This window comes from Zonotrichia leucophrys, chromosome 1 (genome assembly GCF_028769735.1).
Source record: "Zonotrichia leucophrys gambelii isolate GWCS_2022_RI chromosome 1, RI_Zleu_2.0, whole genome shotgun sequence".
Classification (NCBI taxonomy): domain Eukaryota; kingdom Metazoa; phylum Chordata; class Aves; order Passeriformes; family Passerellidae; genus Zonotrichia; species Zonotrichia leucophrys.
In genome coordinates this window covers 71325845-71342657 of record NC_088169.1, presented here as the reverse complement: position 1 = coordinate 71342657, position 16813 = coordinate 71325845, and the positions used below count along the sequence as shown (strand labels likewise).

Sequence of the window (16813 nt, the reverse complement as noted above, 5' to 3'; positions counted from 1 at the left end):
CGAGCATGCTCTACTCACACGTACCCATCTGAAGGCTCTCCAGACTCCAAAATCGTGCCATTGCCCCCCTGGCTACCATGCTGCCGTCAGCCCTCTAACAGGTGATGCTGCTCACTCCTACAGGGAGGGCTGCTGGAGGATCACAAGAGGCTCTGAGCTGCGCACAGCTCAGAGGAACAGGCTGTCAGCTGCCTTCGGCTCCCGGCAGTGCCTCCGAGGCCGAGCCCGGCTGGGAACTGCCAGCAGCGCACTCAGCGCTCAGCCTGGCTGCGCGAGCTCCCGGCTCTCTGACATCATGGGGTGCCCTTAGGGAGGAAGTTCCAGAAAAGAAACAAAAACCCGCTGCCTGGCCCTGGCCGCGCTGCGCCTGCAGCCACCCAGACCGCTCCCACAGAGCCTGAACATCCGAACACGGCGAGCCAGGGAGTGCGTTTGTTTTTCATTAAAGCAGCTAAACGCGATTTCAATCTATATTCAAATGACTGCAATCCAGAGGGAGAGACTATTTGGATAGGAATTGGGAGTTCCTTGTATTACAACACTGTTCAGAGTATCGGTCTATCTTTGTCATACTATACCAGTTAAAATTCCAGAAGAAGTAAACAATTAAGGTATTTTTTGCACAATTTATCTTGCTTCACAGGCAAATGCTGTAACATTTTTTAGGGCACAAGCAACACAAGTGTTAAGGCTGCAGCAGACTGCTCCCAGGAAAACAGAGAGGAGGGAGACATTTTCCCACTGAAACTACAAACTTAATTCAGCTGCTCTATGAAATAGGGAATGAAGCAGGAAGGAACTGAAACCATCCATCTTTCTCTGGGTCTGACCCAGCCAGACCACAACCTCATTCATTCACCATGGGCCAGCATTCACCTCACATCTGTGTCCTCCCTCACTGAAGCTGGATCAGGTCATGCACTGGAAGCAAAGGCAGGAGCTGTTCCCGTCCGGAGAGTGCAAAGCCTGCTGCAACCTATGTCTGTACACAGCGCTACACCTACAGTTTGGAAAGCCCCAAAAACTTATTGGCTTCTCTTTTAGCTGAAAACTGTTGCTCAGCTGAGCCTGTCCTGTAACTGGGGACTGCCTCCTCCAGGGATGTGTTCACAAAACCCTGGAGGCATTTCTGCATACAGCAACTTCTCAACACCCACTAAAATCACATGGTTTTCCCCAGCGCTGCCTCAGACATAGAAGGAAAGGCCAAACATCACCCTGAAATATTAATGCTGTCTTTCTGCAAAAATCCTATTTTGCTGCACTCCACAGGAGACTGACAGAAATCATCTTCTGAATCTCTCAAACTTCCCTATTATTTCTTGCTGCAAGGACTCTACTTGGATGGCTCAATAAAAACAAGCTACTACATAAGATCTTCACACACAGCATTTTTCTTGGCATAAACCATTTAAAAAAAAAGCAAGCTGGCAAACAAAAGGGACAATAGTGTCACTGAAGTGCTGATGATCCCGGGACTCGCAAGTGAAAATTTCGCATCTTTAATCAGCCACATCACAAGATCTTTGCCATGTCAGACCCCTTCCCATCGGGGAAAAACAGTTCAGCTGCCAAAGGAAAACCAGATCAAACCCCACACAGCTCTTTTACAAGACACTAAAAAAACAACCTCTGAAAAACAACTCAAAACTCTTTTGGTCTGATTTTTGCAGAAAGGAACAGGCTGTGTGCTTTTGCCCAATGACTAACCCAATGCCACTGTGGGATGCTGCTTGGATGGAGGGGGGCCTGCCCTCCCTCCTCTGCATGGGCACATCTGGCAAACTGAACCACCACAAAAGTGCTCATTTGGGGCGAGGTGGTGGTGGCTTCATTTCCTTGTAGATCAGCCAGGGACAGGAGGAGGCACAGGCTGTCCTTTGAAGTGGCAGTCCACAGTGACCTTGCCCAAATGCATGCTGAGCTGGCTTAGCCACTGGGCAGGGCACTCTGAAAAGGCTGCGGGTAGCACTTACTAAAATACTAAAAGCTAGTTTATCCACCTCAAGAAAATTCAGTTCTAGAAACACCCTGGTATCATAGAACCCTCCATCCTGAGCTAGACCACAGGTCACCCCCAACCACTTCTCTGACAGCAGCCAGGGAGGAACATAAAAATAGATGAGGCGTGTGATGGCATTTTTCTGATGTACTTTTCTAAATTCCAGTTATCTTCCAGATCAGTCAGATCCCTCCTGGGGCAGAAATTATATCCTTATGTTTAATGAACTGGATTTTTCAAACCACTTTCTGATTTTTTTAAACTGTTGGGATGTGAAATGCAATGTGTAGCAATTACTTTTATAGTTTAATTTTACAGACTGCGAAAACTATCTTTTATTTTGAGCTTGCTCTCTGGTGATTTCATTTGGTGCCCTTTAGATCTTAAATTACTGGAAACAATAACTATTATCTGTTCATTTTGCCTGTGCCAAACAGACTTTATTCTCCTATTGTCCTTTTTTCCATGTTCCAGAGCCCAAGCCACATTAATCACTCCTCCCAGAGACACACACTGAGTCGATTTTCTTGTCCTTCTGCTTTTCTCTATATTGTCCCCTGTAAAAAATGCCTTTTGGGATGGAAAGGAACGGGGAGATGGCCCCCACACACACCAGTGGCACAATTGGGCCTTCTGTTTTGTTCTCTATTCATTTCCTACAAACTCCTGCTCTTTTATTTACTGTTTTGACTGTTACTATGCACTGCACTGACTCTGTAAATGTCTGTTAAGATTGCAAGATCTTTTCCTGAATGGCAATATCCAGCTCAAAGTCTATCCTTCTGTAAGCACATCAGGCTCTTTTCCTCCTCCACATGCATTACCTTGGCTTTACCAACACCTGAAGCCAGAGCAGTGCCTCATGTCTCACTTCAACTACTGTGAATAATTCAGCACACCAGCAAGAATTACCATTTCATTTTATACCTCCCTTGCCACATCATTTGTGCAGACACTGAACATCTGATTCCACTCATCAGCTCTCTCTTTAAGAAAACCAACCATTCTCCTGAGTCATTCCCAAGCTGTGCTCCACACAGCCCAAACTCTAGTCCCACCCAAAAATATGCAAAAAAAAGGGGGTTAGTTTTTCAGAGGCTTATAAAAATTACTCTGTAGTGACAAACAGACAACCTGTTTAATGTAATTTAAAACCTGTAACCCTTCAAGCACAAGAGTAGCAATGCAAGTCTCAAGGGCAGTTTCCTGTGTGTTGTCTGATTCTTACTCTCTTTCCTACAGATGATGATTTACTGTCTTGTACCATCTATTTTTCTAAAATTTTATATCTCCACTTTTATCTGCCATCACTATAAGAAGAAAGCAAGTAATTTATTAGGCTTTAGCAAGTAACTAAAATAAGATACCACTGGTTTTCAGTGCTTGAGTTTAGAATTACTTTCTATAATAAAGGGCTTTTGTGCTATCAAATTTCACTGTGCATGAGCAAACAAAAAACTCTCACATGTTCAAAGACAAGGAAGTGCCTTGTGATTTAAGAGAAAAAAGAAAAGGGATCAGAATTTGTGACACTAGTCACTTTAGTATTTTCTTCTGGAGCTACCAAACAGATTTTTTGCAACTGCTTTCAAACTGTGAAGTCCATGATATTCCACACTTGCCTTCAGAGTTTTGATTTCAGAGACTTTTCCTGCTCCACTTCTATGTTTATTGTAAGGTCTCATAAAAGTCACATCTAACATAATCAGGGTTGCTTTGGCTTAATTGTCCTGAAAAGTGGCAGCAATCTTAGTTTGTGTATTTGTCATCCTGATGCTTAAGTTCAGGAGACTGGTTATTCAAAACCTAAATACCTGGGGAGATATTGCTCTCAGGCAGTAGTCTAGGTAACTAATACTATTTTATGTGGTTTCCAAACATCAACTGGAAAGGACAACTCAAAATAGAAAAAATAATTCCTGCTCTGTGATAATAAAAGAGCCTCTTTTTTCACAAACTACATTATGGAAGACCTGTTATTCTGTGAGTGGTCCTTCTGGAATCAGGGACTGAGACACCACAGAATCTCGGCAAGAGTCACAGCATTCGATATCCAATTTACCTCAGTGCCTGATCTTGATCATTAAGTGTACTAAGAAGCATACAGCAGAACACACTCCAGACATAGGTTTTAAAGTAGTTCCCAATATTTTACTACAATATAAATTCAAGGAAAACACCAATATATAATTGTCCTGGTTTGAGAGAAGAGGGGGTGGAGCTTTTAGCACTGTTTATTCCATACCACCCACATCATTGCTGGGGGCGTGGTTTTGGCAGGAATAGCCGAGCACTGGAAACCAAAGTTTGCCATTTTGCTGGATCTCTCCAGGAAGAAGGTACTGGAATCAGCCAAGTGGATCCAGCCCCTCTCCCTCCCCATCCCTTCAGGTCGCAGCTTTAAAACATGGTGCTGAAGGACAGCAACGATGGGTCTGAGACGCCACTCCAAGGGAACAAAAAGTAAGAGAGAGAGGCAGCGGCACAGAGCCGAGCCCAGCTGAGCTACACAGAGCCCAAGCTCCAGGAGAGCCCAACTGGAGCGGCATCAGTGCCAGAGGCAGCTTTGCAGAATGGAACCAGCAAAGCAGAGGTCTGAGGCAGTGCTGTGGCACAATGCGATGATCGCGCTTCCAAGGGTTTGCTTGCCCTATTCCTTCGCTGTTGGCCGACTGCAGTGAGGGAGAACATTAAGTAGCGGAAGCTCTCTTTGACATATTGCCTTTGTATCCCAAATACCACATGCCCCACAGGCAGGAACAGTAATTATACTGCCTTTGTGTGGAGACCACAGCAGGCAATGTCTTCTGGAAGATCTGGAGTTTTTTTCACAGTGGTAAATGCCATTTTTTGTGGGTAGGGCACCCTCTTTTTGCATACTTTTTACTATTGATGATGCTGTTGTCATTGCAATTTTAGTAAATTGTCATCTTGTTCTCTCCAAAGGGGCAGGGGGAAAGGGAGTGGCTTATTTGGAGGTTAGTTCCCTAAACCAGCTGTCTAAACCAGCACAATAATGTATCTCAGAATCACAGACTATTCTGAGTTGGAAGGGACCCGCTAAGATCATCAAGTCCAACCCTTAAGTGAATGGCCCATAAGGGGATCAAACCCACAGCCTAGGCATTATCAACACCATGTTCCAACAAACTGAGCTCATCTTATTGGGTATGTCCCTCTTACTGCCATAGTTAGAAATTCTCAAGTCTGCTTCTTGAAGAGCACCTCCTGAAAAAAACTGTCATGTTCTATTTAAAACAGGAGAATTCAGTTTTAACACATTCTTATGTAAACTAATTTGTAGTTAAAGCATTTTTGGTACAATTTGGACATCTCTGCAGCTAAAACTTAGCTAAGAACCATAGAAGCCAAGTACTGATTTGTAAACATACACAAGTCAGTAATTTTAATAAATTTTAATAAACATTGAAAATGCTATTTGTTAAGGTTCCTACTTCAGTCATGGGAAGCCTTGATCAAGAACCTTCAGGGTGAAGGTTCCCAACAGTGTTTTGTTCACTATTAACAGTGAAAGACACAAAGTGAGAATTTTGCTTTTATTTACAAATCTTGCCAGAAGGAAAACAAACGGTGTTAACCCAGGTTGTTCTGGACCCACCTGTGAAGAAATGTTCCACTACATCTAGACTAGTTAATAGACTATTTCTATTAATTCCAGATAGCATTCCATGCTAAGAGTAAACAATTACAGCAAAATTACACAGGACATATCAGCGAGCCTGTTAAAGCACAGTGCTTCCAAAAAAGGCAATTTTTACCAAGAACCTGTCCCTCATGTACCAGAGTTCTGGTTGGATTACACTCATCAGCAAGCCACTTACTGACTTAAGGCTTGCCTATTTAAGTAAAGCTGAATGCACGGCAAACAAAAAATTAAAAATACATGTGTGGTGTGGCTAGGGTTCAGGTATGAACTCAAGCATATTAGAACTTACTTCCTTCATAATCTCTTGACTTTAGGCAAGTATATGACTAAGAGAGCAGAGAATACAGGCATGTAAGTGGTAGAGAACAATAAACCATAGCAATGTCAAAGAGCAAATGTGAAAAAAATGTTTTACATGAGAACAGCAGCTACTAGTAAGAAATTCACAAAACAAAGCAACTTAGCTGGGTACAACTTTGTCACTGAGTTGCTGTGCACTCTTTTGTCCTCCACATTATATTCTAATTCTTGCTTAGCCTGGAGTGTGGCTTTCTGATCTACACAGTTAAAAATACTCATCTTACCATTAGATGTTCTCATCTGCCGCCGCCGTCCCACGCGGTCCAGACCGATGGGGGTACTTTGTGAGAAGGTGAGCGGCCGGAACCTGGCTGAAACAGCCTTGTACGGGGGCACCTTGTGTGCTGGAACGGGTGGCCGCACCACAGGCTACCGAGGAAACAGGAAAATCCAGTATTAGTAAAGCTACAGGCAAGTCCAACTGAGCAAAGCTCAGGTATGAAGTAAGGTTTCTCCAGATAGTCCAGGTAATTACACAGGCAGTAAAATCTCCTATGTTGAAGGGACATTGCTTAAACACTGCATACCACGTCCACCGGCACCACAGAACAAGTTTTATTACATTACTGTTCTTTGTTACATTGAAAACTCCTTAGCCTTCTGTTGTGGTCAGACATGCTCTTTAATTTTCATCTTGTAATATGCTTTTTTGAAGACAATCAGAAGGTGGGAACACCTACCCTATGAAGACTGGGCTGAGAGAGCTGGGGTTGTTCAGCCTAGAGAAGACCAGGCTCCAGGGAGACCTCACTATGGCTTTTCAGGACCCAAGGAGGTCTACAAGAAAACTGGAGCGGGACTTTTTACAATGGCATGTAGAGATAGGACAAGGGGGAACAGCTTTCAGCTGAAGGAAGACTAATTTAGATTAATGAAAAGGTTTTCTAGGATGAGGATGGTAAAACACTAGAACAGGTTTTCTGCAGAAGTGGTGGATTTCTGCTTTCATAAGTAAAATGTATTGCTTGTCAGTAAAATAAACAAGACAATAATAATTGTCCAAATGATGCTCTGTTTTGAGTTCCCAGAAGCCTCGTAAGAAAGAGGTAATACTAAGTTTATTATTAACATTATCTCAAAGCCATTTTCTTTGGATAAATCATTCATTTCTTAAATTACGATTGGAAAACCTGCCCCTGTTTTATTTGCAAATTGAGTCTGATTTTATGCTGTCCCTGAACAATGCCACATTAGCCAGGCTGAATGATCTTGCATAAGCATTCAACATAATAAACAACCAGGCTTCAGCACATGAACTTCAGAGAAACTCAGCTCTAGATCTTCTCTTATTGTTCAGTTGTTACTGTTCTTCTATCAGGTAATCTGAAACATCTGGGATGGTTTTTAATGAACTATCTCTTGACACTCTGTTACGAAACCCATGACAGTATTGTTTGAAAATGTTTTCTCACACCTAAGCTGTCAGACCAGAACAAAATACAGTGAAGAGGAATTCGCTTTGTGCTTCTCAAATATTCCCAAGGGTTTTCAAAGCTTTAAAAAAAAATCACCAGTGTGAAGAGCAGTCTTTGACAGCCCCACATAAAATACTTCTAGGGCATATATGCCTGTTTGTTGAGTCCTTTTTCACATTCCAGCTAAAAGTTTACCTTTTTGTTATGACTGCCAAAAACCTCAATGTGTATGGAATATGATTCATCTACAACCTCATCTTTAAACCCCATTTCCTAAGTGCTTTATCAGTATACCAGGATCCTTCACCACAGAAAGTTTGATTTGTTGTATCAAATAGCTAATAAAAGTCATGGCAACTACGGTATGCAAATAACTGGCTGAGTAAGTAAAAAAAAGCTATTTATTTCTGGGCAATTAAAATTTTCTTTTAAGGCTTCAGTCCAAATCCTTTCCCTGGACAGACATGGATGTGTGGCAGCCCTGGGAAATTGGCCTGGGAAGGCCATAATTTGGTTTAATAACGTTAGGAATGCTTCATCATTTTGGTCTTGACCACAGTGATCCAGCAATGGGCCAACTTAACCCCAGCCAAGCTGTTATGGCAGCACTGGAGCATGGAAAGAGTCAACTCAAAAAGCTGCCTGGATGCACATTCCTTCACTACTAAACTGATGTGAACAAGGTTTCAAAAGAGATCACTCCGGTGTCAGCACTACATGAAGGGCCTGGAGAGTATTTAATCCCTTACACAGTACAGCAAGTTGCCCATACTTACTATCTCTTGAAATCCATCTATTATTCTTGAGTAAGATGGCATAGAATTAACAATAATAATTTTCCTCTTTTTTTAACCTTACAAATTAAGAAATAGAATTAATTTTAAAATATCTTAATTACATATGATTTGAAACACAGGCCTTTGCCTGGGTAAAAGGTTCACTGGCTTCAGCTGGAGTTTTGCTTTAAGATGCATTTTTTCATCAGGGACTTATAAAGAAAAAGTATGTAATACACAATAACAGTGTTCATGTTACAAAATGTTTTTCACAGGAAACTGAAAATCCTGACATTGTTCCAGCACTTTACTATCAGTAAACTTCCCAGCAGTAGATGAAGCGGCTTGAGAAAGACTAACAGGACTCAAATTTCATTAATAACCACCAGAATCAATTTTTTTGAGGATGCAAATACTAATTCTTTTTTCTGTTGCTTTATCAGCTTGACAATTGCTTTAGGCAGAAGTCCTCCAGCTTCCAGGGAAAGCAGAAAATACCTGATGAGTGGAGTCTTACAAAAGCTGAAGCTCTGCAACCAAATGCAAGATGGGGCCACGACCACCAACACAACAGTAAGTTCCTCTACACATTGTACTTGCTCAGCACTACCTCCAGGGAGAAAGGAGCAATTTTTTACCCTTCAGAAGTTTTTAATTTCTCACTCTTTTACTTAAACCAACAGAGATGGCAAATATAGGTACTGTTCAAGTATACACTGCTTGCTAATAGGTTTTCTACCTTTGTTTCATCTGATCAGTTTAGTAGATCAAATGAATTTAGATCAAATCAACCAAGATTTTAAACACCACTTATAAAGCCACAGTTTTTGAACAGGCCTGCTTTTGGATAATTTGAAATGACCAATAAATAATGTGTTATCATTCTCTTTGATTGCACTATTCTGTTCCTCAGGCCCTCTATAAGGAGACTAAACACACATCTGTTTTACACAAAAATAAGCCCGTATAGACCAACATAAGACATAATGACCATGCCAAGAAAGAAATCAGATTAATTTAAAATACAGAAAATATTATCCCAAAGTCAGTATCAGGTTTGTTCCATGCTGTATTTTTAGCAAGAAGACAAAGTAATTAGTGACCAGGAAAACAGTATTCTAAGTACACGATGTCAGCTTGACAAAAGGGAAGGAAGAGAAGGAAGCATCCATTCTATTTTCTAGGCTGAAGACAGAGACAAGGAAGTGAAAGGGTCTTTTGCAGTTTGCAGAGCACATCTGTTTATCTTACTTGTGTCAGCAGATTTTCTCTCTCTTCTGCTTGATCGTCTCCATAGAAATTGACCCCACCTATTACGGAGATGGGTCTTCTCTTCCTCCCTCTGTGGTAGCCTACAGTATTGCTTTGGATCCCAGACCCAAGGGATGCCAGTCCCGGCTGATATTCTCCATCTGTGCAGTCTGTGTTCTGAGACTCCACTGCAACTGCATCTTCTGGTATAGACAAACTTCGGATCGCCATTTGGCCATAGTCTGAGAGAGGTCTGGGCCGGGATCTTTTTCCAGAACCCCATTTCCTTGGTGTGACTTTTTGTGAGTCTGCCTTTTCTTCCTCCTGGGATGTGGACCTCTTCCAGTGGTCATCAGAAACAACCTTTTTAAATGTGAACAAGTCAAATAAGCCACAGAATTTTCTGACAGTTAATAATTTGTGAGTTTGTCATATGTCAGATCAACTTAACGTGTCTAAAACAGAAGGAGTTACCACAAATATAATAAATGCAATTGACAATTCAGGAAGAGATAACTTTGCAAAGCAGAGACATCATGATGCTTGTGCTGAGTAAGGTAAGCACCCAACAATCAGTACCTCTTTGGCAAACCAGACTAATAACACTAAAAACTAACCTGTTACCTCAGCAGTACAGATAGGTCCTATCACAGACACTGAACTCATGGAATAGTTTCTTAGAAAGACAGCTCTGCGCTCACAGAACTTTTTTCTACGCACAAGTTGGATATCACAGGTAACACCAGTAAATATAACTCAGCTGTGGTATTGGACTTTTTACTAAGGCTTGTAGCAACAGGACAAGGGGCAACAATTTTAAACTGAAAGAAGGTGGGTTTAGATTATATATTATGAAGACATTCTTGACCATGAGGTGGTGAGGCACCAGAACAGGGTGCCCAGGGAAGCTGTGCATGCTTCAACCCTGGTATTGTCCAAGGCCAGGCTGGATGGGGCTCTGGGCGACCTGGTCTAGTGAAAGGTGTCCCTGTCCATGGCTGGTGAGCTTGAACTGGGTGATCTTTAAGTTCCCTTCCAAGCCAACCCATCCTATGTATTTCTCTGCTCCACCTCTGTTCAGTGATGAAAACAAACAGCAAGGCTGCATTTTGACCGCTTGCAGATCCATGTAACTGTAATCTGATACCAGACTGGGCGGTCACACTCCCTCCTACCACTCACTCCCACAATGCCACTTGGTCAGATCTAGAGATTCTGCAGCCAGGAGTGAATTATGTGAGCAAGCTCGTCCAGTTTGGAAGAGAGAAGCTCATTTCCCATATGCTCTGGGAGTTTCAAGCCATGCTGATCATATCAAGAGATATATTATAGCACAAACACAGGAAAAAAACTATGGGCTTAGATAGGAGGCTTGGAAAATGACCATGTTTTTCCTATTTAAGAGCGCACCTGGCTCACAGAGGTTAATGTCTGCAAGTATCACAACTGCAGTGGTATTATGAGTTTGGAAATAAAATAACCTCAGCAAAACACTTGGTAGAGGGAGCATTTTTAAGCATTTTAAGTAATACTGTTGTAATTTTTTCTAGCAAAACCCTTGCAAATTTTCAGAAAAAAATCTGCAGACAAAAATTTATGTTCACTTTTCCCTCAAATTTCTGATTTCTTGGTGTTTCTTGGCTTTTCCCAGCTCCTTCATAAAAACAGAAAAGAGAGAAAGCTAGTAAGTATTCCAAAAGAGAAAAGCATAATTTTGTCTCTCTCTAACTATATTTTGTTCATCTGTTCCAGATCAGATGAAGGCATTCAGATACTGAATAACCAAAGCAAACATGCAGCCCAGAAGAAGCCTTTTGCAATGATGTCTGTGCCAGATGATTTATCTTCTGGCACCTTTTTGTCTACCTGTCATTTTCAGCCAGGCCACTACCAATCTAATGACACTTTTTAAGTCTCGTGATACAGTGGGCAGATGTTGCTTTTTGTTTGAAAGACAGGTTTAAGATTAATTCCATGGTATGAAAGCACTTCAGCCAGTAAGCAGAGTTACTAAACAGTCAATATTTTAACATGATTACTGCAATTATGAAAATGGTACTTTTCAAATATTCCCAAGTATATTGTTCTACATTCAATTATTTCACTTACAGCATGACATTTATTCTAAATAGAGTACTTTAAAAAAAATTTGTTTCTATACCTGTCATTCAAGCAAGAACTTCAGGTTCTCTACAGATTTGTGTTCAGGATCAGTTTTAACAGTACATTTAATGAAGCAGAGAGTCACTCCCCGGCTGGTGCATTAACACAGCTTCAGCAAAGCTGTCCCTTAAGCACAGCCCTTCCAAGACTGAGCAGCAAAGTCACAGGTTAAATAAGGTTCTTACCTCAGAATCAGACACAGGTAAAGGGTCTCCACATATGCAGTGACTGAGAAAGGAGCTCATGAGAGTCATTTTCTGTTTTTGTTTCGCAAAGTCTCGTCCATAAGAGCTACAAATGTGAGCACACTCTCTCTCTGCATAACCAGTCAGGCAAAGTTCATGCCATGATCCTGTACTTTTAGACTGAGGAAGGACACGTCACACGTCATCTCATAATCTGCTGCTTACACCCTTATCTTGAGCAATAACATTTGCAGAAGACTGCTTGCATTCTGCAGGACTCCACCTTAAGTAGTGATCCAAATGACAGCCACATTAATCTCTGCTGTACAACAAACAATGCTGAAGGATGTGTGTTTTTAGTCTTAGATCTATAAACTGCACTGTAAAATACTAAAAGAGAAAGCATAACCCTGTCACTACAAAAAACAGGGGAAACCAGACCAATAATCTCACATTCCTCTAAGTGGCCCGCTCAAGCAGGACCTTATCAAGTGACCACTCACTAGCAGGAATAAAAATATCCAGTACACAACTCACAGGCTCCAGTACTGCAGTAACTTAAGCATAAGTGTGATTCTTGACATCAAATTAAAAATTCTGAGAAAACAATTGTACTCCACCTGTGACTGGCTTTATATGGTGCACCACTGCTGACCTCAAATCACCTTCTCCTAATGAATCTTTTATAAGGGAAAGCAGGTTGATGTTGTGCAATCATTACTGGGAACATCTACAGATGTCCAGAGATACACATGGCACTTCATATAGGATGAAAATCAAAATCTCATGCACCGGCTCATGCATTTTAAGTGCTGGTCAAAAATTTCAAGGCATTTTGAGATTTCTGAGAAGTTAAGGTCTAAGATTAATCCACATTGGATTTTCTGAAATTCATACCTGCTAGCAACACCAATACTAGAAATCAAGATTATTTATCTTGCCTTTCAGGCTGTATCCTCAGTTAGGTTTCTTCTGAGAGTGCAAATGCAAACAGCTCTGCTTGTTTGTGCTGATGCAAATGAATTAATTTTATCTGGATAACTAAACTCCTACAACAGCAAACTAGTTAAATCATTGTATTTCAACTGCTTTCCTTATTCCTGACAGCACTGTATCTACAAATACAACCATTTAAAATTAATATCTACTTCAATCCAGGTTACACTTATATTTGCTATTGATCCCTTTCAATATGTCACTCTTAGCTGCAGATTCCTGTATTTTAATTTCAATTCTGCAATGGAGCTGTCTGTACATTAACTAGATAATAAAGCTGTCATCATAGCCAGGAGAAATCTAGAATGAAATTTTGTTGCCTGAACATAAACACCCAGGGCTATTTCAAACGTCCAAAGGAATCTAAGACATCTCCACGTGCCATGCATCATGCAAGTATGACACAGCACCTATGGGAGGCTTGGGCCATCCAGAAGCAGACCCTGGGGACAAAGGGATGCCTGTCATGACATCTCCAGCAGTGCAGGATCTTTTATGTTCCAGGAATCAAGCTGAGCCCCTAAACAAGAGCATCAGCCAAGCCTACTGAGTGACCAGCCAGGCAGCACTACAGGCAAGAACCAGGTGTCAACTGGATTGCAGGTAGGTTTAGATGGAGCTACAACTATGCTCCCTAGTGCTGTGGACAGCCCTGCTTGGTCCCCACCTCCTGCTCCAGAAATGTGCAGCTTCACCACGAGGTTTTTTCCAGCTGTCTTTGATAGCTGCCCCTCACTTCATTTGACAGCTATTTTTAGTTGGGCTCAACTCCAGGTGCCACATTCAGGTGTGCTGTTAAGGCTGTGTTCCCCAGGACCCCCTGACCACGCCCGGCAGGCTGCAGTGGGAGCTCTCCCAGGCTGCTCCCAGGTAAACAATGACACCACAGAGTCTGTGCCCAGCCAGACCAAACCCCTCCCATGCCTGGGCCCAGACTGATTTCCCAATCCAGCTACAGCAACTTCAAGGACTCAATAATGATCTCACTCAGCTCAACTTGGCCCTGGTACAACCCTGTTCCATTTAATGGCACATGACTGCTATTGGCATTCCCTGTACTCATTAATAGCCAAGGTAAGCAACATCAGCATCAGGTGTTTAATCACTGAAATCTTAGCTTAGTCTTTAGAGCCCGGTTCTCCAGCTATTACTCAGGCCACTGTGTACTTTTGATATATTCAGCACTCAGAACTGATTTCAGAGGAAGTGCTGCCCAAGGAGCACAAGACCTGAATTGCACAGTACTGATAAAATGTTGCTTATGCGGATGCAACTTTTATCAGTGATATGGCAAAGAAATTGCCAGTACTTGAAACTGCATGGCAGGACTTCTGCTGGTGCAGTTACACCAACCATGAATAACCCTTCATCCTCTATACCTGACCCCATTCTCTGCCGCAGAGAAAGCCCAAACTACAAGTCTGACCCAACAGAAAATGCTGCTGGTCAGCCTCCCGCTGCTGGGACACTTCTGAGGGCTGACACCATGATAGCAAAGGAAAAACAAGCTCTGATTTTTTTGGGTTTTTTTTTGCTCAATGTGTTTAGCCAATAAACTCCCTAATTAAAATCCCCACTTTATAAAGGTCTTGATGACGTGTACATTGCTGAGAGTCCTTGACCATTAATCTGCATTTCAACCCCTACTGTTACCTATTCAGATTTTCAAAATTTAACCTTTCAGTTCCGAATGCAACGATGTTCCATAACATGTACATACAGACAACTTCAAAGGTGTAAGGGGACACTTTTCTCCTGAAAAGTTTTCCCTACCTGATAATCTTCTGGGAAGTCACAAGTAGGTACATCTTGGACAAAGACCCCCAGCATTCCTCTTCCCCAGGAAAAAAAGCATCCTGACTATGCTTCTGCATTTTTTCTTTTTTCTTTTTTCTTTTGTTTTTTTTTTGGGGGGGGGAGGGTTTGTTTGTTTTCATTAGCTACGCAATAAATTGCAATACTTCTTCTGTTATCTCTGTATATTTGAGCTGCCTGGCTGAAATGTAATTTTGCTAACTACTACTGCCTTTTTCTAACCTAGAGAAAACAGAAAATCAAAATCTAATAGTGTCTTTACAAAAACGCACATTAATTTCCAAATGCAATTTATTGAAAGGTGTGATAAATTAAATGGATGATGATTCTGACCGAGAATAAGTTATGAGGAAAACCTGAGTAGGCTGAGAAGTTTCAGAACATAATTACTACATCTTCTCAGTGAAAAGTTTTGATGGGTAATCAGTCGTGCTCTTCTGCAAATGACAAGGCTTGAAACTATCACAATACTTGTGCTAAGTCATGTAGATATCTTTTTATTTTGAGCAAGAAGATACATTTCTGCATATATTTAGGGATCTATATAAAAATGTACAAATTTCTTTCACTAGCAATGACAGCTATATAAGATATTTTAATTGGTGACTATTAAACAGCTATTATTTCTGTATAAGACAGTAACTGCCAAATCTTAGGAACTCAACAGTAATATTAGAAGTGGCTTTTCAGTTTATACAAGCCACCAAACACAAAAAGGGCCGAGGGATTGTGACCTAGTAGATATAAATTACTTCACCACCTTGACCTAACAGAGTGAAAGTCTGGACATGTCTCCACCTAGGTACATGATTAAAAGAAACCACTGCACTTTTTCTTGCTGATAAATGGCAGTTGTGAGAGCATTAGTTGAAGTTCATTTATCACTAATACCAAATGAGGTTAAAAGCTTGTTTTATGTTTCATGGACACGATCAATACTTTAGTTTTTCTGCAAACTGTTGCGACAGACACAGATTATGAGACTCTGGATAAATAAAGTATCCCAGAGAAAATTTATTCATTGCTTTCTTTCTAGGTTTTATAAAAAGATTCTCAAGTTTCAAGAGAGCCCAGTGATCCCCTATTGATCCAACAGAGACAATTTCAAACAGCGATACCACAGCAAGAGCTACCATGGAATTGACTGCTTTTACTGCAGAAGAAAGCACACTTTCAGTAATTACATGTTCAATCACAAACAAACAAGAATTATTAAACCAGTCCAATTCAATAAAATTTCCATCTATTCCTTTGTAATTAAATGGAAACTGCACTATATTCTTTTTCTTTACATCCCTCTGCCTCCTCTGCCACTAATGTCTTTTCTTTTTAATTAGCCTTTGAGAAGACCCCACATAAATGCATTGATTATCTATCCCTGGAACATCAAGGGCAATTCGACCAGTGGTCTGCAAGACAACAAAACACAATCTGTAAAACAACTGCAAAAAAAACCTGCTTAAATTACACTTATATACACAAGCAAAGCAGAGGCAATCAATGCAATACAACCATGGCCAACATCTACATAAGTTTTAGCTGCTTGGACGATAACCTCCCTTTTCTTTTCCCCCTCCTCCCCTCAAACAAAAATTGTGTGGAGCCACAGCTGAAAAATTTGCAAAGCGCTGCTTCTGAGGGGGACTCCCTAAAGGAATACCACTGTACTACACCAGTATAAGCTCACAGAATAAATGCAGGAAATACTATGCATTTTAGTAAGGAAAAACAATATTACTGTGCCCTGTGACATAGCAAAAGCAACCCCCATTAGCAACACAAACTGCTGTGGTGAAACACTCATTTTAGAAGTTTTAAAAATTGGGAAAAAAATTTATATAATTTTCCACTTGGGATCTGTGAACACCAAAGCAATTGTGGTATTCTAACTAACAAATACACCTATAAAACCACATTAAGAGATCAGGCTATATAGATACAAAGAAAATTTAGCCATCTATTTTCTAAGGCCTTTTAATGCAGGTTTGCTTCATTTAACCTGATCCTTGAAAGCCTGCTTATCACAATCAATGATAAAGCATAAAGCTTTCCCTCTCAGCAATATGCTTCACCAAGATTAGCAAGTTCACCTTGGTAATGTCCACATTTCACAGATAAGGAACAGATACAAAGCACTTAAGTCATGTAGAAGCATAGGGCAGGACTGGAAATGACAATATGAC

General features: G+C 41.1%; 1 protein-coding gene across 8 annotated transcripts in view; it reads right to left on the bottom strand.

Moving 5' to 3' along the window:
- Positions 1 to 16813, bottom strand: part of SPATA13 (spermatogenesis associated 13) — a 145464-nt gene that overhangs the window by 20061 nt on the left and 108590 nt on the right. For 6 of the 8 annotated variants that reach the window (XM_064717156.1, XM_064717187.1, XM_064717174.1 and 3 more), the window contains exons 3-4: positions 9472 to 9834; positions 6254 to 6398 (exon numbers count right to left, since the gene is read on the bottom strand). In XM_064717156.1, the coding sequence (XP_064573226.1) occupies positions 6254 to 6398; positions 9472 to 9834 (508 nt within the window). Of the gene's footprint in view, positions 1 to 24; positions 284 to 6253; positions 6399 to 9471; positions 9835 to 16813 lie in introns of those variants that run through there. The other 2 variants (XM_064717203.1, XM_064717212.1) reach the window with 2 other exon arrangements.